Source organism: Gossypium hirsutum, chromosome D11 (assembly GCF_007990345.1).
Source record: "Gossypium hirsutum isolate 1008001.06 chromosome D11, Gossypium_hirsutum_v2.1, whole genome shotgun sequence".
Lineage (NCBI taxonomy): Eukaryota > Viridiplantae > Streptophyta > Magnoliopsida > Malvales > Malvaceae > Gossypium > Gossypium hirsutum.
This window is the reverse complement of record NC_053447.1, coordinates 61410951-61434207: the sequence shown is the minus strand read 5'-3', so window position 1 is coordinate 61434207 and position 23257 is coordinate 61410951. Positions and strand designations below refer to the sequence as shown.

At 33.9% G+C, this 23257-nt stretch overlaps 2 protein-coding genes across 2 annotated transcripts; one reads left to right on the top strand and one right to left on the bottom strand.

Moving 5' to 3' along the window:
• The first annotated feature begins 308 nt into the window (after window positions 1-308).
• LOC107927225 (probable histone H2A.5) lies at window positions 309-1432 on the top strand. Its single transcript, XM_041104663.1, has 2 exons — window positions 309-672; window positions 973-1432. Exons 1-2 carry the CDS (start codon window positions 475-477, stop codon window positions 1204-1206), a joined length of 432 nt encoding a protein of 143 aa, XP_040960597.1. The 5' UTR covers window positions 309-474; the 3' UTR covers window positions 1207-1432.
• An 18575-nt stretch (window positions 1433-20007) lies between these two features.
• LOC107927192 (protein SRC2) lies at window positions 20008-21095 on the bottom strand. Its single transcript, XM_016858221.2, has one exon. The coding sequence runs from the start codon at window positions 20966-20968 to the stop codon at window positions 20120-20122; it is 849 nt and encodes a 282-aa protein (XP_016713710.2). The 5' UTR covers window positions 20969-21095; the 3' UTR covers window positions 20008-20119.
• Between the last annotated feature and the right edge of the window lie 2162 nt (window positions 21096-23257).

Sequence of the window (23257 nt, the reverse complement as noted above, 5' to 3'; positions counted from 1 at the left end):
TAAAAACTTTATTAACAGTGTATTAAATATTTTCTATATATAAAAATATTTTAAAAGTTTATTTATATCTTCCAAATATTATGTCAGGGTCAATTTTAATTAATAAATTAATATTTAAGGCCAACCACAAGAATCACAACACTAGGCAATCCCCGACCGTAAGATCTGAATACATCATGAGGCTCAAAGCCTCCAACTCAACAGAACCTAACCGTCGGATCAAAACCAACTATCCACGTCTCATTAGCCTAAACCAAGACGCCGCGGATTGCCGGCGTGCCATATCCATCTATAAAATCCCGCAATCAACTATCACTTTCGCTTCGCACAATTCAAAAAAAAAAAAAACCATCTCAACCAAAAGAAAATAGAAAGAGTTTTCCACACTCCTCTTCGCCGATCAAATAAAAAAGTTCATCAGATTTGAATCAATTTTTGTATTCTTTAAAGTAAATTAACGTCTTTTAAGCTGTAATGGGGTCGACGTCAACGACAGCGGGAGGTAGGAGAGGGGGAGATAGGAAAAAAGCGGTTTCTAAGTCGGCAAAGGCAGGACTCCAGTTTCCAGTGGGTCGGATTGCCCGTTACCTCAAGAAAGGCCGTTATGCACAGCGTTATGGCGGCGGTGCTCCCGTCTATCTAGCCGCCGTCCTCAAGTACCTTGCTGCTGAGGTGTCTGATCTCTTTTCTCAACCTTTTATTTCCATGTCCTCCCGATCTGCTTTCAGCAGTTTGATTTTGGTTAGATAAATGAAAAAATGTCGGAATCAAAGGAAAACTGTAGATAAATTGTGCATTTTGTGCGTATTTTTTTAACGAAATCTCAATTTCCTGTTCTTGGAAAAAAAAGGAAAATCAATATTTCAGTGATAGATATTCATGCTTAGATCCTAAAAGTAAGCATTTGAGATTTTACCACTTCGGTATTTTTTTTCGTAACCGGAAATCTGATAGTTTCATATTTTTGAGCAGGTGTTGGAATTGGCGGGGAATGCGGCACGTGATAACAAAAAGAATAGGATCAACCCACGGCACGTGCTGTTAGCCGTGAGAAACGACGAGGAGTTGGGGAAGCTTCTTCAAGGAGTAACGATTGCTAGTGGTGGAGTTCTTCCCAACATTAACGCTGTTTTGTTACCCAAGAAAGCCTCCTCTTCATCTGATAAGGACCAGTCTTCAAAATCTAAATCTTCTAATAAGGTTTAGACATAATAAAGATTATGTAAATATATTTATTCGACAGTTTTTTTTTTAAATTTTCCGTTCATGTCATTGTAGGATTCAAGGGAAATGTTCTTGTTTCCCATCTTTCATGTTCTATTTTTTTTTGGGTAAATTACGAAAATAGTTATTTTTATTTAGTTTAGTTTATATTTTAGTCATTTATATTTAAAACATTATATTTTAGTTATTTATGATATTTTTTTATATAAAATTATTATTCTGTTATTAAATTTTTAAATCAAACATTGTGGCTAGATGAGTATGAAAGTTTTTTATTGAATAATTTATCTATGAAAGCTATTATTAGATAAATATTGAAGATAATATATGGATAAAATTAATTTTTAAATTAAGTTTTTTAAGTATATTAAAATATTTTTGGATGATCATTGAGGTATTTGGAGAGAATGATTTGTATTGTCGAAACCATTTTTATTTTGAAAAAGGGGGATTGACTTTTAAAAATGAGAATTGGAGTCGCCACTGATCTTTTATTAAGGTGAGATCGGTTCACCATTAAAATAAATTTTAGGTTTGCGAGATTTGAGAAAATAGGTCCAGGAGTTGGTTACGCACGATGAAATGTTAGCACCCTCGTAACGCTTAAAATTGGTACTGAATCAATTGTTTAATGTCTTAGTGTCGAAACTTTAAAATTTTTTTTAAATACGATCTTTTTAGCTTGAATAAATTGAATAATAAAACACTCTTATTTCAAAGAAATAAAATGTCACACCCAGTGAGTTAAGGCGCTACATTTTTAATTTTCAAAATTAGGTTTATCTTTTAACTTTTAAAACCCATGCACTTGAGAAGGATATTTGATTATTCGGGTCAAATGAGAAAATCAAAACCCAGTAAGTTATGACTCGATTTCACAAAACTCCTAAATATCAAATATTGCCCTTATTTTCATTTATTTGAAAAATCCTCGCATTGAGAAAACAACATGTCATATCCAATGCGTTAGGACACAACGTGTCGAATTCCCGAGAATGAGCTCTTTATTTATGTTTTTATTAAAACACATCCTCGATTATTTAGATTTAACGAGGAAAATTGAAACCCAATACGTTAGGGCTCAATCCTTTTGAAGATTCTAAATGCCGAGCATTACATTATTTTTGAAAACTTTTGCATGGGATAACCTTGACATTTGCAATCTTTTAAAAAAAACGATTGAATAATAACGTACAACACGAAATAACAATTTATACACTAAAGCATACGCCAATGCATAACAAAGATTCAATATACGCGAATAAACAATATTATATACATAAGAGCAACAATTCTTATATCCTATATTATGCAAATACTAACATCCACATTAGCAAGTAGAATGAATTAAAAAGTCAATCTTATAGAGGCAACAAGCAAATTAAATGAAATGTGACAAGTTTCTAAATAAACAACACTAAGCAATCATGAAAGAAGGGAAATTATGTATTAAGAGGTTTAAAATAAGTGATATATATATGTATGAAAATTTGAAATAAATAAAATACAATTAAAGACAAATACATCATAAAATAATAGTAGCCCAATAATTTTTAAAATAAATATTATATCAAAATACATAAAGATATATACATATATTAATTTAGATAAATAATATATGAAAAAAAACAATAATAATGTGAATAACATACGTATATACTAATAATAGTAACAAAATAATTAATAAATTAATAAAAAAACAAATGTAAAAAAGGGGTTCAATCACAATTAGATCTAAATTAACAAGAAATTAATGTAATTAAAACAAAGAGGGGGACTATATCGCAACGCGCGAATTATATGGGGGGCTGAGTGGGAAATATTCCCTCCCTTCCAAAACGCAGCGTTTTATGCGGATCAAATCGAAACAAAAATAAAATAAAAGATTAAATTTAAAAAGGAAATAAAAATAAAAAGGGCATTGAATTGAAATACCGTGCAAAACAAGAAGGACTCGGAGCGCAATTACCCCTCCCCCTACCAAACACGCGGATCTAGCCGCAATTGGACCGGGTCATTGGGTATGGGCCAATACGGCGCCGTTTTGGAGCCACTGATCAGATTCCAAACGGCGTCGTTTCATAGTACGCATAAAGCCTAAAAAACCTAGGCATTAAGTCATTTCTGCCAGTCCTACAAACCCTAGGCAGGACTTTCCTCTGCGCGCCGCTCTACGAACCATCGTTTAGAGGCTCCGATCCCTCGTCCGACTCCGATCGCGACGGAGAGAACGACGTCTCGGCCACCAGGTAAACTCGCCCTCTCTAATCCCTCCTTTTTTGTTGAGAATCAAACGTCCAAACACAAAGGAAAGAAAAAGAAACTTAAAAAACAAAACCAAAAATCGAAGCCAAAATTGAATCACCTTTTTTTTTCAAATTTCTCTGAGTTTTTTTTTGTATTTCATATATGTCCTTTACAGATTTTTTAAATCGGCCTTTATAGTGCCGAAAAATCCAAAAGAAATCATCAAAATCTCAAAAAATTTTACAACTGTTATATGTCCTTTTTGTTTGGTGCTGCGTTGCGTTTGCTGAAGGTGTCGTACGAAGACATGGCGCGGCGCACGTACGTGGGGAGAGGCATGCTCGTGTGGAGGGAGAGCGAAGAGGCTTCCCTGCTGCGGCGCTGGGAAGGGCTGCTGCTGGGGTTTTCTGATTTTGGTTTTTAGGGCTTAGGTGATTTGGGCCAGGGGTATCCGGGCTAGCTGATTCGGGTTTGGTATTGGGCTGTACGTATTGTATTTTGGGTCTGGGTAATGGGTTTAAGCTACTATTGTAATTGGGTTATGGTATTGGGCTGTATGAATTTGGCCCATTGTAATTGCCCATTGTAATTGGACTTTATTGACATTGGACTTTTAATAATTTTATTTGGTTTTTATTGTCTATGTTGGGCCGGGCAATATTGGGCCATTACATGTATAATTAGGCTTGGTATTGAGCTAGAGCTATAAGTACTTATTTGGGTAAAGGATATATTAGCTTTAAGTTAATAGGTTATGCAAACAATTAGTAAATAAAATTATTTTCTAACTTTGCAAATGTAGAATTGAGAAATTTTAAAATGCGTTAACAAATATTGAATGTCAAAAATTTTTTTATTTATCTTTTTGATTCTATTTTGTAAACTCTCTTAATCTTGTCTTAATTCTCTTCCAAGAGAAGTTATAACAATACTGTTTTTTTAATGGTTGTAAACCAAGTTTTATTGTTTCACCAATAGTAACATTAATGTTTGGAATAAAGTTCAAATCTAAGGGATTTTTCAAATTAAATTTTGCAACTAATTAATATTAATTACTTATAAATATTTATATTTTATATATTAACATATCAATAAGTAAATAATTTTTTTTATATTTTTACTAAAATATCATAATATTAATGAACTTGAACATTATCTAAATGCATATTTTTCATTTAATAACATCATGTCTAAAATAAATATTTTATTTTTAAAAATACCTTTTGACAGCAATACTAAACACTTAAATTTTAAATCTAAATTTTTCTTAAACACTTCTTCACGATACTTTTCAAAAACCTTAAACACTCTACCTCAAAAGATCATGCCTGCTGTTGTGTTGGTGAGCATCCACTTCTGTCGAGACAGCATCATGGGCACGCTCGTTCCTATACAATCTAGGCATTGTTGAATTGCAATAGTGGCGTAACGTTAAATGAAGAAATCATTGCTTTCTTTGATAGAGTTATTAGACATGGCTGCATTCTACAATGAACTGAAATATATCCAGAGAAAATGCAGCAATGGTCATCCAAACCAAAGAAGTTTTTCTTAAAAAGATTATATAAATTTTAAAGTTGAGTTAAATAGATTGGTGATTTAAGGGAGTAATTGTAGTCACTAACGGCACGTTTGGTTTGTTGTAATAAAATAGAGTAGGAATGAAATAGAGATGCAATGAGTATTACATTATTTGGTTGATTGAATAGAATACACTTGTATTAGTATATCATTGTTTGGTTGATTTGAAAAAGTCTATTTTACTCTTATCACAAGTATTAATTTATTTATAAATTTAAATTATTTTTTTAATTTATTAAATAAAATATTATTTTAATATATTTAAGATATTATATGTAAACAAATAATTAAAATAACATTTTATTGATATTAATTTATTATTCGTTTATTATGAATTATTTTTTAAAATAAAAACATATCTTTAAATTTTAAAATTTTAAAATATATAAATTATAAATTATTTAATTTGTACCTCTCCTCACCTCTCCCACTCTTCCTCATTTTATTGTAGAACCTTCATCATGTTTTCTAGAAACCAACGTTCACCACCACACTAACCATCATGGGCAGCCATCGACCATCGACTGTCGCCCTTTCTTACTCAAAATTTCAGATTTGGACTATATCAACCCCTCTTTTCGATTCTCTTGTTAGTTTTCTTTAAATCCACCCGTAATACTATAGATCTACGAAAATATTTTGAAGCTTTCACCCACATTACACCATCTTCCACCGCTTCAAAAGCCACAATGTTCTAATATGTGATTCTCTTTCCTCCTTTCCTACGTTAAAATCCCCATATCAAGTACCAAAACCCAAAAACCCATGCTTTTTCTTTTCTTTTCTTTTTTTTTTTTTTGATCACTAAGAAGAAAAGTACCCAAAACCAATACAACCATCATGCAATTTTCTTTGTAACAGTTCTCAAATGGCTGGAATTATAGGATTATTCTCGTTACTTTCTTTTTCTTTATTTTTGCAATTTTATTTAGTTGTTGTGTTGAATGATTTCAAAATTGGTTTTGTTTTATGTTTATTTGATTTCAAGGGATATTTTAGGAGGAAGAAAAAGATATCATTTGGGAAAAGAGGCTAGAATAGCAATTCAGCAGTCAGCAGTAGCACCCCCTCTACCGAATGAATATTCAACGATTTTACTTAATAGAGTAAGTTAAAGTTTTCTTCTTAGAAAATATATACATAAATACATTAGAGTAGAAGAGCAAATACATTAAGTGTAAATTAAAATTTTTATTTTACAAATAAGATAAAACTCAATACTAATATTAGAATATTGTGATTTAAGGAAAAAATGCAACAATTGTTATGCAGTACGACATCCATAATAGCAATAATGAAATTACATCCGCAACCACTTTTTAGGTTTTTGAATTTCAATAAACTCTAATTTTTCTCAAACATATTAGAATTACATAAAAAGCCCTCAAAATTAGAAAAGAATTTTTAATATTAACTAACTAAAAAACAAACAAATATATAATAATTACAAATAAAAATCACATTTTTTGGCCATACCATTTAGTATATAAAAAACAAAATAGAAACATACATGCATCCTTATTTTTGCCCTTTGTTCGTTTTTTTAAGGTTTTTTTTAAATTTATTTAAAAAACACAGTAAATTAATACAGTTCAAACATGATGTACTAAAATAATGTAAAATAATAAAATACGAAAATAATATATTTTTATTGAAAGTAATAAAATTCGAGAAAAAATACGAACAAAGGGCCGAAATAAGGATTTTTTTAATTTATTTAAAAAATACACTAAATTAATACATTTCAAATATAATGTACTAAAATAATGTAAAATAAAAAAATTTTAAAAATAGTATATTTTTTAAAAGTAATAAAATCCGGAAAAAATACGAACAAAGGACTTAAACACGAACAATTGGTGCTGTCTCTGCCATAGGCACCAAAGGTGCCGCCTGTGGTAGGCCCTCCTTCAGGTATTTTTTTTTAACTATTTTTTTGTATTATTTTGATAAATAAAAAAAATTATATTATTTTAATTTTTTTATCTTTTGTAATATTTTGATAAAAGACCCCCATACATGACTTGTATTTTGACCTGGTTTTTTTTTTAAACCCAGACACTTGTGCCGCCATCCATATGCCTCCACCATTTATATATAAATATATATATATATATATTAGCACAAATCATATGTTAATGATGGTGGTATGATTGGGTGGGAAAATAATGGTGGTGCCGCTACTCTATCTCCCTCCAACCCTCACTATTCTAACTATACCATTTTCATAAATAATAGTATTGGAATGCTATTTTGGTATTTAAATATTATTTTTGTATTATCTAAGTAAAAAAGCCTAAACGATATTATCAATTAAAAATTTGATAAAAAATCGATTTGAGTTTTATTGTTGTCAATGTAGGAGGAGACTTGAGTTTGAATACATTGAAACATGTTATCTTCCTATTTAAAAACTTAAAAACTGTGAGTAATTCTAGGAATTGTATAAAAAATTTGACAAAAATATTAAATTCAAAAAATGAGCTTGAGCAGAAAAATTAGGCCCGTTTAAAATATGAATCGAGCTCGGACTTAAACATTCAAAGACTTGAACCCAATCCGACCTGACTCGTTTTAAAATTCATAATATTTTATATTATGTTATTTTTATATATTATGTAATTTATAATACATTTTAAAAAATAAAACTGTATAAATATATAATACTATTCTAATATAAACATTAAAATAATTTTAAAATGTATCAACAAAATAATAATGTTAAAGATCAAGGCAAATTACATATAAAAGCCTTTTTTTAAAAAATTTATCGAAATGAGCCCGGGAAATATTTATTTATCGGAATGACTCTATTTCACTGAAAGCGTGTCCACGTCAGCGCGATGTCAGGGGACGTGGCAGGAAAATGCGTCCCTGAGGAAGTGTTTTGCCTACGTGGACAGAAATCGCTCCCTTAAGGACGCGCTTTATGTCCGAGTAGGCAAAACGCTTCCTCAAGGACGCGTTTTTGCCCGCGTCTCCTGCGTAGTGGGTTTTTGGTTTAGGGTTAGGGTTAGGGGTTAGTGTTTTGGTGTTTTAAAGTTTAGGGTTTTAGAGAAAAAAATAAATAAATAAGGGATTAGAGTTTAGGGCTTGTCAATTAAATTAATTATAAATTTTTCAGAATTGGATTAGTTTTCGTATTTATTATTTTTTAAGAAAAAATCAATTAAATTAGGGTTTAGGGTTACTAATTTAATTAAAAAAATTAAAAATCATATTAGGGCTACAGTGGCTCCTGATAAAATAATTTCGAGTAGACGTTTCTGAGCAAACAGCGTCAAAAACGCTTTAAGCAGGATGCTTTTTCAGCAGAAGTGCTGAAAAAAGCTCCCATGTAGACGCATGGATTCACTATTCATTGATATTTTCCCTGATTTTTAGCAATTTAAAACTAGTATTGATTAGCGAACCTCAAGAAATAGTTATAAATAAGAAAAAAATTGAAATAAAAGAATGGATTTAAACAAATCCAAACAATCCATCAAATCCAAATCAAAATTAAGGGTTTCTTTTTGGGGAGCAAAAAGAAATGAAGAAAACAAAGAAGAAATGAAAGAGTGAAAAACAGTAAAGAAAGAAAAGAATGGTTAAGAAGGTTTGAAACATCAACCTCGAGGCAATGAAAGTAGAAAGAAGATTAAAATGAAATTGAGTTGGTAATAAAAAAGATGCCAACTATCTTCTCTTTCATATCAATCATTTTTTAATATTTAAAAAAGTATTTTACTTTTGCTAATTAAGAAATAGTTACCACTCATGATTTCTTATTTTCCAAATTTCAATTTTGTTTATTACATATAAATAATCTAAATTAAATAATTATCCACATTGTAAGTTAAATGTAAATCTATTCATTCTATAGAATTACAAATAGTAAAGTATATCATACCAATAAATTGATGTTTTTTTTTTTGGAAAAACTTGAGGGACTTTAAAGACCCTTTAGCCTTAATTTTTACATCATAGTTAAAAAATTTCAATGCATATGTAATACTCAAAGAATTTGATCTGAAAACCAAATTTTTTTTAAAAGAAAAGGCAAATTAAATTAAAAGTAAAGTTTATATGTCATAAAAAATTCTGAACAAAGTAAAGCATTTCTACAAGAATAATTCTTTGCTTTCAAAGTAAATTTTGTTCTTTTCTTGAAAATTAGGCAATTACTTTGGATGAGTTTTAATCATGCCATGAATACATGGATAACAGTCCACAATCATACGAAATTGTTATCTATATATTCTTATATATCTAATTGGTACATCAATTGAGTTTAACGATTGACTATAAATAAGACAAAATTTTCCCTCAAATTGTATAAGTTAAAGCAAAAAAATTTAGAGAGGCTAAAAAGGATAGAAATTAAAGATGAGTGAACGTATTAGTGCTGTTATTTACTATGATGGTGAGGTTTGCCACACCGAGAACGGTGTTGTTTTTTTATCGGAGAATACAGTGCTACTGGTTTTTAACCAGAACATAGATTTGATAGAACTTCGTAAAAGAATTAGGCGTAAAATATTCGGAATAAAGCCAATGAAAGTTCTGTCTATTACGTATCGATTTTGTTCTTTTGTTGATCCGGTGACATATGACTCGTTCGACATAAAATGTGCTCGTAGCTTGGAGGCAATGGTACAGACTTATCTCGCTAGTGGAGCACCGTATATTGAGTTATACGTACAATTTACATCGCCAAATGATGCAGTTGCGACTGGTGTTCCAAAGGTATACGCGACCCCTGCCCGACACTCGGTTAGTGGGTTACAAAACACGGAGCAGCCCATGTTTGGTAGCGGTGTGGAATACACAACTCCTGCACGACACTCTATCGGTGGATGGGACATGCACCTCGGTGGGTCGATATTTGATGCTGGAAATACGTACTGGGGAACGACATCAACTTCTACTGGTTGGCAATCTACATCCAATTGGGGACATTATGAAACGCCCAGAAGAAGGGATGATGTACTCCCTACGACGTCCACCGGTGAGGGGACCTTGTACGTTACAGATAATGGTGGGTTAGAAGATGACTCTAATGTGGATCCACCTCGAGAGCGCGGGCCTGATGGTGCAAAAGTTGGATTATTTTCTGAACCGGAGCCTATTCGATCCGACCTCCGTTAATATTCTCCGGGATGGCACCCAAAAGCTCGTAGCATACCGCTCCCCAATCGCCAGATTGAATAGACCCGGTGACTAGGTACCTGTCCACCGGCAATCCCAATTGCAGATTCACATCTTCCAAAGTGATAATGCACTCTCCACATGGAAGATGAAATATATGCGTCTTGGGTCTCCACCTCTCAATCAACGCACTGATAAGTTTCGGGTCCAACTTGCATCCCCGGTCTACCGTCGCCACGTGCCAAAAACCCGCTTCCCGCAGGTAATTCTCTACCAACGGTGATGGATGACCATGCATATTACGGATATAGCATTGCAATATCCGATCTACAGACTTTTATAACAAATAATAAATTAATAATTATTTAAAATTGCATAAATAAAAAAATCTTAAATAATATTTAAAAATTAAATTTAACACTTACCATTTTCATTTGTTCGACGAATATGTGCTTGTCATCAAGATGAATCAATTCTCCGGCTATTGCTAAATTCGTACAAATTTTTACGATTTAAAAAAAATTCAAAAAAATAAAATTTAAAATTTTTTTAAAATAATTAAAAAATTAAAGCTCTTTTAAATAGGGATTTGAGAGGAAATTGAGAGCAAATTGAGATTAAATAGGGATTTGAGATAAAATTGAGAGGAAATTGAGAGCAAATTGAGAGGAATGATTTATTTGTGAAAAACATAAAAGGGTGGGGGGTTTATAGTTTTTTTTGACCGTTGGGGGGTCACCAACAGTCAAAAAATTAGCCGTTGCTACTAATCACGTGCGGCCAAAACGCGTCCCCAGGGGAGCGCTTACGTGGCAGGAAAACACATCCTTGAGGGCGCGTTTTGTTGCCACATAGGCAAAGCGCTTCCTTGAGGAAGCATTTTCCTGCTGTAATAGCCCGATTTTAGGCTTAGTCGGAACAGTGGTTTCGGGATCACAAATCCGACGAAAAAAAAAATGTAATGGCTTGAATTTTCAGAGGTGTCGAAACGGTGATTCGAGATCACTAAATTCGACAAATGGGTAGAAAATATTATTAATTTAGTAAGTATAAGTTAAATATGAAGTTAGGAAAATTTTTGAAATAGTGAATAGTGCACTAGAAATAAATATTAAAATAATTAGAATCAAAATGAGGTATCAAGACCTCGGGGATTTTAAACTGAGCCATAAATATTTTTATAAATATTCATGGAGTGTTAAAAAGTTAGTATTAAAGTCTCGTTAAGAAATTTTAAAATTCCGATAATTAATTGAACAAAGGACTAAATTGTAACAAATACAAAATTTTGGGAAATGATTAAATAGCTTAAATGATAAAAGGAAGAGGGCTTTAAAGGCAAATAGACCCAAGGTCTATTTGGGCTGGACGGCAGAGGCATGAAATCAGCAAGAAAGTAAGGAGAATTAAGGGCAAAATTGGAAAATTGCAAAATTTGCTTAATAAAGTTAGGACCCAAGTGGAATTATCTAGATTTCTCTTCATTTTTCTGAATTCTCATCAGCTAAAACACCATGGAAGGGCTTCTTCAAGCTGGTTCTTCATATTTTTATTACAAGTAAGTTCAATTCTTTACTATTTCTTGAAATTTTTGTATTTTTATGACTTTTACAACTAGGCCCACTTGTTAAATCCATTAGTTTTTGATTTTATGAAAGAAGTTGAAAGTTGATATGAATATGTGCTGGAAGTATATGATGATTTAGCATGAAATTAGAGCTTTAAATTGTTCATATGCTGATTTTATTGAAAGAATTGAATAGAAAGTGAATGTTTGGGACCTAATAGTAAAAGAGTTTGAAGATAGAGTTATATGTGGAAATTCTGAATTTCAATAGTTGTGTAACAACTTATAATGTCTAGTAAAGTACTAATTGAGAAAATTAGATTAATTGAGGGGTTAATTGAGAAAGGACCGAATTGTATAAACTGTGAAATTTGGGGCAAAATGGAAATCAACATTTTGCACTAAAGCAGTTTTGGACAGCAGCAGTAGTGTAACTTTGAAAAATCACCAAAAATTGTAGAGATTGAATTAGAGGATGAATAAAATATGAAATTAAAGCTTATTGAGTCTAGTTTCTTATAAAAGAAATGATGTGAGCAATGGAATTGTAAATCATGAGATATAATAGATTTTGTGAGACAAGGTCAGAATGAATTCGGGTTCCCCTGTTCTGATTTTGGAAAATCATTAAAAATTGTACAGAAATTATTATGAGTTATAGTTTATATGGTTAGAATCCTTAATGAGTCTATTTTTAGAAGAAACAAGCTAAAACATCATCCAAATTCTGTACAATGAGATAATTAATTTTTAGTGAAGAGTGGTCGGAACTGTCAGACAGCGAAACAGGGGAAACTTTAAAGAATAAACTGTACTATTTGGCTGAACCAAAAATTATGAAAATTTTATGGTATGAAGATATGTGAGTCTAGTTTCAGGGAAAATTAACGGATCTTAATTTGGAGCTCTGTAGCTCCGGATAAAAATAATTTAGTGACTCTGACTCGGATAAACAGCTTTGAATATACATGTTAGTGAATATTGAAATTATGGTTAATGTTGTTTAAGTGTGTTATACACATTAAGGATGTGGAATGGAGAGGAGGAGGAGGAAAATTGGGAAATATATGAATGATTCGTGTATAAATGGTCATATGTTTGATTATAACTCATAAACGATGAAATATGAATGATGCTTATTTTTGTGCATTATTGGTCATGGTTTAAGCTCATGTGTGAAAATAAAGTTTCATAGTATGTGTGTATGGTATATTCAGTATATGATTTGGCATGAAATAATACCATGAATGGTTTATGAATTAACACATGTTGGTAAGCCTGATATATGAATAAATGATCAAATTGAGCGGAACGCCGGATTTGAGTACTTCTGATCAAGTGACAAAGTGATAAGTGGTAGCTTTAGCTACACTTATCTGATCAAGTGACAAGTGGAAAGTGATAAGTAATAGCTTCGGCTATACTTATCTGATCAAGTGACAAAGTGATAAGTGGTAGCTTTAGCTACACTTATCTGATCAAGTGACAAGTGGAAAGTGATAAGTAATAGCTTCGGCTATACTTATCTGATCAAGTGACAAAGTGATAAGTGATAGCTTCGGCTACACTTATCTGATCAAGTGACAAGTGAAAAGTGAAAAGTGATAGCTTTAGCTACACTTATCTGATCAAGAGATAAAGTGATAAGTGGCTACACTTATCTGATCAAGAGACAAAGTGATAATCAGAGACAAAGTGATAAGTGGCTACACTTATCTGATCAAGAAACAAAGTGATAGGTGGCTACACTTATCTGATCAGGGACAAGTGATAAGTGATCATACGTAAGACCATAGTTATACTATGGCAAAGTGAAAGTGAAGTACTCAATTTTCCGTGACCGTTCCCTAATTTGATTAAAGATGGTAAGTGACAAATGGGCCCAAAAGAATTAAAGTAAATGGATAAGTGGTAGTGTATTTATATCAGGACGATGTTGTTATTCAAACTAAAGTGATATTTTCATTGTTAAATTGAGAATTTCATAAATGTGTTATTGAATGGTATAATCAATAAACATTGAGTTAAATGGTAAATACGTATTAGTTTTGAATTTGATGTCATTGAATTGTACGTGAATTAAATGGAAATTGCTAGTGATATGATTTAAATTATGAGCATGAGAAATTGCGAATTGAATGAAATGGAAATGAAGCATTAAATTGCATGAGTATGTATCGGGTCTCGCAGGCCCTAATTATTATGATTATAATATTTTGAGGATATGTTGTGAAAAGTTATAGAAACATGTTAATTATTTTGAAAGTTTTAATTTTGATGAAATTTTATAACTCGGTTAAATACGTTTACAAGTGTATGTGTTTTGGTAATGCCTCGTACCCTAATCCGGTGTTGGATACGGGTAAGGGGTGTTACACCTGCCATGTTCCCTGACATCGAACTGACGTGGACGCGCTTTCGAGGAATTGGGCCAATCCGTTAATTAATTTATTACCGGGCCCATTTCGATAAATTTTTTAAAAATTGGGCTTTTTTTAGTGTTTTGCCCTAAAGATCACTATATAAAATTTTCAATAAATAAATTAAAATGATATAATATAAAAATTTTAAAAAAATATTTAAAAAATAATATGGACATCTTTGAGTTAATTTTTTTGAACAAAATTTTCAGTAAGTCGAACTTAAAAGAATTATATTAATATTATGTTTAAGAGGATCGGGAATCGGGAAATTAGCACCTCCACCCCCAACGCATTTGTTAGAGATAAAAGATTAAAAGCAACAATCTTCATTCGATCTACCTTCAAAGAATCCTTTCAACTTCAGTATTTTTTTTGCGATACCTCCGATGATGTTTTTGTTGTTCCAATAGGGTCGGAAGCGTGTAAATTATTGTACTAAAAAATCACACAAAGTTCAATTCCCAGGGAAGAGAGGTGGATCACAAGGATCTCTTAAATACCAAGTCTTTCCTTAGTCAGAATATCCCTTTTACAGTAATTTAATAGCACAATTAAATACTACTATTATACCCTCAAATATTGAAAGAAAAATAGGACAAGAAAGAACACAAGAGTTTTAACGAGGTTCGGTAAATTATACCTACGTCCTCGGGCACTAACACCAGATGATAACTTTACTATCTCCAAGATATTACAAACAAATAGAATTCCTTAAGAATTCTCAAATGAGAGAAGAGAGAACACTAAGAGAGAAAGATTGGTTGGGATGAATTGAAATGAGAAATGAGAAGGCCTATTTATAGTTGAGGTTTAAGGACCAAACAATAAATAGCCCATTATCTCAAGGACCAAAAAAAAATTATCCCTTGCCACTTTTCCAAAGTTGGTGGTTGTCATTATTGATTGTCTCCCATTAATGTTAATGGCAACCATTATTAATTGTCTTCCATTAATGTTAACAATCTCCACCTTGAAGATTTGATTAGGATAATCACATCTTCACACACTTCCTTCAACTCCCCAAATTCGATAAAGCTATCTTTTGTAGTGCCTACAAATGCGCTCTCGAGCGCCATACACCTGAAGGTGCTCAAATTCTCAGGATGTTAATCAAGTTCAAACAATGATTAAACTTGATTGTTGTTACCACCTTGGTCATCATATCTGCGGGATTATCTGCTGTCGGAATCTTCTGAAGTAGAATTTTTCCTTTTTCAAAGACTTCCCGCACAAAGTGATATCTTACATCGATATGCTTGGTTTTTGAATGATAGACTTGATTTTTCGCTAAATGAATAGCGCTCTGACTGTCACAATATAAACTTATGTGACTTTGAACAACTCCTAAGTCTTTCAACAATCCATTAAGCCAAATAGCCTCCTTAACAGCTTCTGTAACTGCCATATATTCTGCCTCTGTAGTAGACACAGCTACTGTAGACTATAAGGTAGACTTCCAACTCACTGGGGCTTTCGCAAGAGTAAACAGATACCCCGTAGTTGAACGACGTTTATCTAAATCACCAGCAAAGTCGGAATCAACATATCCAACTACAAACTGACCAAGTGCTTCATCCTGTTCAAAAATTAAACCAACATCTACGGTTTTTCAAAGATACCGTAGAATCCATTTCACAGCTTGCCAATGTCCTTTTCCAGGATCATGCATATACCTGCTCACAACTCCAACAGCTTGTGAAATGTCAGGCCTCGTACACACCATCGCATACATCAAACTCCCAACTGCATTAGCATATGGGACTTTCGCCATATATTCTCTTTCATCTTCAGTCTTCGGAGATAATTGAGCACTAAGTTTCAAATGAGAAGCAAGTGGGGTACTTACATGTTTTGTGTTTTCATTTACACCAAAACATTGTAATACCTTTTTCAGATATTGCTTCTGATTTAAACAGAGCTTGCCTCTCGGTCTATCTCTACTTATCTCCATGCCGAGAATCTTCTTGGCCTCACCTAGATCTTTCATCTCGAACTCTTGATTCAACTGAGCCTTCAGCTTATCTATCTCATTTTGGCTCTTCGAAGCGATTAACATATCATCAACATACAAGAGTAGATAAATGAAAGATCCGTCATGCAGCTTCTGCAAATATACACAATTGTCATATTTGCTTCTTGTGTACTTCTACCTTCTCATAAAGCTATCAAATCGCTTGTACCACTGCCTCGGGGATTGCTTCAATCCATATAGCGATTTGTTAAGCTTACAAACCCAATTTCTACCACCAGCATCTGTGTATCCTTCTGGCTGAGTCATATAGATCTCCTCTTCTAACTCAACATGCAAGAAAGTCGTCTTAACATCAAGTTGAGCTAGCTCCAAATTCAACTGTGCTACCAAGGCCAACAAAATTCTAATAGAGGAATGCTTCACAACAGGGGAAAATACATCATTGTAGTCAATTCCCTCCTTCTGAGCGTAGCCTTTAGCTACCAATCTTGCCTTGTAGCGAATATCCTTCTTGCTAGGAGATCCATCTTTCTTTACGAATACCCATTTGCATCCGATTGCCCTTTTGCCTTTCGGTAATTGCGCCAATTCCCAAGTATTGTTCTTCCGGAGAGACTGCATTTCTTCATCCATGGCGCTTTTCCATTTATCACTTTCTAAGCTTTGCATTGCTTCTTGATAAGTGATAGGAATATCATCAACAACGGGAAGGGCGTAGGCACCATATCAGTAAATCGAGCAGGTTTACGAATTTCTCTCCGTGGCCTTGCAACTGCAACTGGTTCTGGTGTACTTAGTGGTTCTTGGGTCAGAACCTCTTCAACCTCTAATTCTTCCATTGTGGCTGGAGAATTAGACTTATTAACTGGGCAAATCCCCATCTGCTCAAACTCCACCTGTTTTGGAGTACACTCCACCTGCTGTGGAGTATTGCTCGTCTGAATATCTTTATCTGCTACCTTTTTCAATGTGGCAGATTCATCAAAGGTAACATCTCTGCTACAGATCATTTTCTTTGTGCTTAAGCACCAAAGACGAAATCCCTTCACTCCAGAAGTGATTCCCATAAAGAGAGCTTTCTTTGCCCTTGGATCTAACTTTGACTCCTTCACATGGTAATATGCAGTGGTTCCAAACACATGTAAGGAATCATAATCTGTAGCCGGTTTTCCAGACCATACCTCCATAGGAGTTTTTTTTTCTAATGCAGATGATGGCAAACGATTAACAAGATGGCCAGCGTATGTCACAGCCTCAGCCCAAAATTGCTTGCCCAACCCAGCATTGGACAACATACATCGAACTTTCTCCAGCAATGTTCGATTCATACGCTCTGCCAATCCATTCTGCTGTGGTGTATCCCTAACTGTGAAGTGTCGAACAATACCATACTCTTAGCACACATCGAAGAACGGATCACTTTTATATTCCCCTCCATTGTCCGTCCTAAGCCGCTTGATTTTCTTGCCAGTCTGGTTTTCGATCATAGTTTTCCATTTAAGAAAAACTCTAAGCACTTCATCCTTAGTTCTCATGGTATACACCCAAACTCTTCTGGAAAAGTCATCAACAAAAGTAACAAAGTAGTGTTTTCCTCCCAATGAAGGTGTCTTGGAAGGCCCCCACACATCTGAGTGAACATATTCCAAAATACCTTTTGTATTATGGATAGCAGTACCGAATTTCACTCTCTTTTGCTTTCCCAGAACACAATGCTCGTAAAATTTTAATTTGCCAGTCTTTGCACCTTTCAATAATCCTTGCTTTGCCAGAATTTGCAAGGATTTTTCGCTGGCATGTCCCAACTTCATATGCCACAACTGTATTGAGTCCAATTCTTTGTTGCCGGAAGCTGCAGCGACTGCTCCAATAACTGTACTACCTTGGTAGTAATACAAGTTATTTTTCCTGATGCCCTTCAATATCACAAGTGCGCCAGATGTCACTTTCAAAACCCCATCTCTCATAGTAACAACTGAACCATTAGATTCCAAGGCTCCCAATGAGATGAGATTTTTCTTCAAACTGGGTACGTACCGAACATCAGTCAGAACTCTGGTTGATCCATCTTTATTCTTTAATTGGATTGAACCTATCCCAACAGTTTTACAGGCATTGTCATTGCCCATATAAACAACTCCTCCATTTAGTTCTACTAAATCAGAGAACCACTCCCGGTTAGGGGACATATGATAGGTACAACCCGAATCCAATATCCACTCATCTGAATGGAACGACGACGATGATGCAACCAGTGATAGTTCAGAGTCACTAGTATCATGTTTAGCAACACAAGCATCTACAGCAGCTTTTCCCTTATTCTTCAGCTTTGGACAATTTTTCTTCCAGTGGCCTTTCTCATGACAAAAAGCACATTCATCTTTCCCGAGTCTGGACTTTGACTTTGATCTCCCCTTTTGAGTTTTCTTCCGAGTGTATGAACGACCTCGGACTACTAAAGCTTCTGTATCTCTGATTGAGTTTTTCTGTTTGTCCTTCTTTCTCTGTTCATAACTGTATAAGACCGCACAGACTTCGCTCAGAGATATATTACTCCTGCCATGAAGTAGAGTAGTTTCTAGGAACTCAAACTCCTCAAGAAGTGACCCCAACAGCATCAAAGCCAAATCTTCATCTTTGAATGTCTCATTCATATTCAGCAAATCAGTGATTAACTGATTAAATTTGGTGATGTGATCATTCATTGTGGTACTTGGGACGTATGTGAAGCGAAACAGTCTTTTCTTCAAGTGGAGCTTATTTTGACTGTTTTTCTTCAAAAAATTTTCTTCAAGTGCCACCCACAACTTATTTGCAGAAGTCTCCTTTGAAAAAGCATACCTCTGCTCTCGAGAAAGGCATGATCGAATTGTGCCACATGCCAACCGATTGATCGCCTTCCAATCTTTCTCCTGTACATCATCTGGTTTCTCTTCATCAATGGCAATGTCTAGACCCTGCTGAAAAAGGGCATCTAGAACCTCACTTTGCCACATACCAAAATGGCCCGTGCCATCAAATATCTCCACGGCCAATCTTGCATTTACAATTGTCGGTCTTGTCCACATGGACGATGTTGAAGCTCCTACACCGACCGTTTTCTCCATAATCTTTCAATATACCTAAGGAAATATTTTCTGATGTGGAAGATCAGTTTAAACTACAACCACAGAGCATACTACGATTAACCTTCGGCTCTGATACCACTTGTTGTTCCAATAGGGTCGGAAGCGTGTAAACTATTGTACTAAAAAATCACACAAAGTTCAATTCCCAGGGAAGAGAGGTGGATCACAATGATCTCTTAAATACCAAGTCTTTCCTTAGTCAGAATATCCCTTTTACAGTAATTTAATAGCACAATTAAATACTACTATTATACCCTCAAATATTGAAAGAAAAATAGGACAAGAAAGAACACAAGAGTTTTAACGAGGTTCGGTAAATTATACCTACGTCCTCGGGCACTAACACCAGATGATAACTTTACTATCTCCAAGATATTACAAACAAATAGAATTCCTTAAGAATTCTCAAATAAGAGAAGAGAGAAAACTAAGAGAGAAAGATTGGTTGGGATGAATTGAAATGAGAAATGAAAAGGCCTATTTATAGTTAAGGTTCAAGGACCAAACAATAAATAGCCCATTATCTCAAGGACCAAAAAAAAATTATCCCTTGCCACTTTTTCAAAGTTGGTGGTTGTCATTATTGATTGTCTCCCATTAATGTTAATGACAACCATTATTAATTGTCTTCCATTAATGTTAACAGTTTTCATACATTAAAGAACAAGTTCATCCTCCACCAACTAAAAAACAAAATCATTACACAAACAACATTTCAATCAGCAACAACAAAAATAAAAAAAGCATTGATTTACTTTTCAACATTTACAATCTCAACAATCTAAAAAGGAAAAAAAGAAGAAGAAACCCACAGCAAATGAACAATAAAAGCCATCAAAAACGGTGATTAGTAATCATAATCAAGCCCATCTTCAACACCAGCCTCGTAAGCATCATCAACCATATCACCGATCAACATTCCTCCCAATAATCCACCAGCTAATCCCAATCCTAACCCTGCCCCCATTCCTCCTTTCTTTGACTTCTGCGGTTGCTGCACTTGTGGGTAACCGTATCCACCCTGAGGGGGTTGATATCCTTGGTACCCATAGCCCGGAACCGTACCCTGTTGGTACCCGTACGGCGGATATCCACCAGGTGGAGGGTAAGGATAACCTGTCATCCCTTGTGGAGGCGGCGGATACGTTCCTTTAAGATGCCCTGAGCTCGGCCCTGGATAACCAGTCGGCGGCGGTGGATAAGCCATAACCGGTTTACCCCCATGTTTGTACGATCCAGCCCCTGGAAACGGAGGCGGTGGAAGAGCAGGCATGCTAAACTTCTCTCCAAATCTGTAAGCGAAATTAAATACACCTTTGGTTTTTCCATTAGCCAGCATAACACTAAAACTTACATGCTGGTGATCCACATTCCCGTTCCCATTCTCTTGATCAAGCAATTCCCTGATAGGGACCTGAACCGACCCGATTTCTTTATCACCAAACACGCGGTTGGATTTCAAACGGAAGACGAGGTTGTGATGGTTCTGATGGGCGGCGGTTTCATCGATGGTGAACTTCATGGTGCAATTCCAGTTGGGGTTAGAACCGCTCTCCTTGTGGACCGGAGTTTTTTGAGCCGTGCGGTGATCGCCGTTGATAGAAACTACGACGTATACGTCCATCTTGGTGAAAAGATTGACGTCTTTGATATCTTTAGCAGAAATAACACGCAGTTCTAAAGGTCGTAACTCCATGTTTAGAGAGATTGAAAGAAAGGGGTGATGGAAATTGGTGTATTAAATTGAAAATGAAAGAGAGAAAGGTGAAAATGGAGAAGTATAAATATAGGAAGAGAGTTTCATGGATGTAAAGGGAAAACAGAAATAAGGAATAAATAAGGAGGGGAGGGTGATTGAAAACCGACTCAAAAGGGTGATTTTTAGCGGTACAGCTTTCGGAGGAAACTACAATATACATTCGCCGCGTGTACTACATAACTTCTTTATTTATTAATTATCCAATACATAATACTTCTCGACTGGACCAGGTAAAAAATTTAGTCTGACCCAAAAAATAATTTAAAATTTTGTTTAAGTTCAACCTAAATAAAGATATTATAACTTTTGTTTAGTGTGGCTCACATTAAAATTTTTATATAATTTTTTATATAAAAATAAATTTAAAAATATAATACATTGATGGGCGTCGAAATCACCAAAAATAATTCTTACAAAATAAATCTAAATAGTAGTAAAGAGTGATAGTAGGGTCGAGTTCACAGGGATTGGTATTATAATCAACTTTTGTGTTTAACTTGCAATCAGAATTTCTGTCGTGTCGATAATCGTGGTTATAGTCGTGCCCACGACTCCAAACGAACCTGCTAAAAATTAAATAAATAAATCAGAGGAGTTTTGAAATGTTTAGAAACTAAATAATTGTAACAACATAAATAATTAATTAAATAAATTAGAAATTAAATTCAGATTTTGTAATCAAAGATAATAATACTTAGCCCTAGACTCTGTGGATTTCAAATTTTTGAATCGATCCTTGAAATTTAATTTTCTCCTCCAAATAATAAGTTGGTTATAGTAGTTAAGAACGTCCTAACCACTAATTCTTCCCCTCGTAGTAGGTCCCGGTACGACTTGCAAACCAACCCTTACCAATTATCTAACCGAGATACACGTGTTCCCGATTCAAGGTTCTAACAGCCTTGCGTTCTGAAGAACTCAACTCGAATTGGCCTCAATCACGTGGGCCATTTAAACCCGATCACTTCTTCCTTGATTTGTTCTCGAAGATACGAATATAGCACGGCCGACTCGTTTCTCCAACTGTCAGCAAACACGACTTCAACCCAATGTGCACTTTTTAACTTGAAATCGAGTTAACTTTAAGGGATGAGTTGTCAATCTCGATACTTAAGAAAAATGTGAATATTTGAAATATTTTTAGTATAGATACATATCTCATAATTCCAGACCGAAAAGAACACCGGCCTAAAGCTAAGATGGAATTTAGTTAAACATGAAATTAATCATGCTTTGTAAGTTTTGAAAGGTGATTTGGTGATAATGAAGAAGAATAGGAAAGAAAGGTACGTGGAAAACAATTAGACAAATTTGGCAAAGAACAAAGAAATGAAAATAAAACAGCAGTAGCTATTGACGCAACAACTTTGGAAGAAAAAAAGAATAATTCTATTTAATTCCAAATAGAAATCAAATGTAAAATGTAATCTGTCTTTCCAAGGTACCTTGAAGCTATATTTACTAAATTTGGCTTTAACCACTTCAACATATAATTAAAATCAAATAAAAATTAAAATTAGATTTTTTCTAATTTTGGCTTTTACAAAGTCAAAAGAATCTGATGAGTCCTTGGCTTTTTTCACATTTTTTATTCGGCCTCACTTTATTGACTGTGTTTCAATTTGGTCCTTTTCTGCTCGTTTTTTTACTCATAGCATCGCAATTGTATCCCTGACAAGATTAAAACATAAAAACACTAATTTAGCAGGGATCAATTCAAAATTAATCGAATTAAACACAAAAAGTCATGCAAATTAACATGTTATCAAATCCCCCTACTTAGCTCATGCCTTTCCTCAAGCATATTGTACTTTTAAACATTAAAAATTATTTAATAATTTATTAAAAATCGAGTCTATTTTTCGCATCCATAATCAATATAAACAATATAGGCGAAAAATAAATAAATGCTCAAAATATCTAGTTTGATCAACAAGTGTCATAAAACTAAAATATGTAAACTAAATCATTTCACTAAATTGAGTTTGAATCCAAAATTTGCAAGATATTATTAATTAATCACGCAATAATAAAAAGTTTAGACATGGTCAAACCTTTTTACGCGAACTAGGATGACAACCCAAGCACCTTATCCCAGTTACTCAGTTCAAACAGACTTTTTTTTAGGCTCGGTTAGCGGAATGTTTGTAAGTTTTTGATTTGTCACTTGAACCTTTTTACGCAAGATGAAATGACAACCCAAACACCTCACCCTGGTTACTAAAT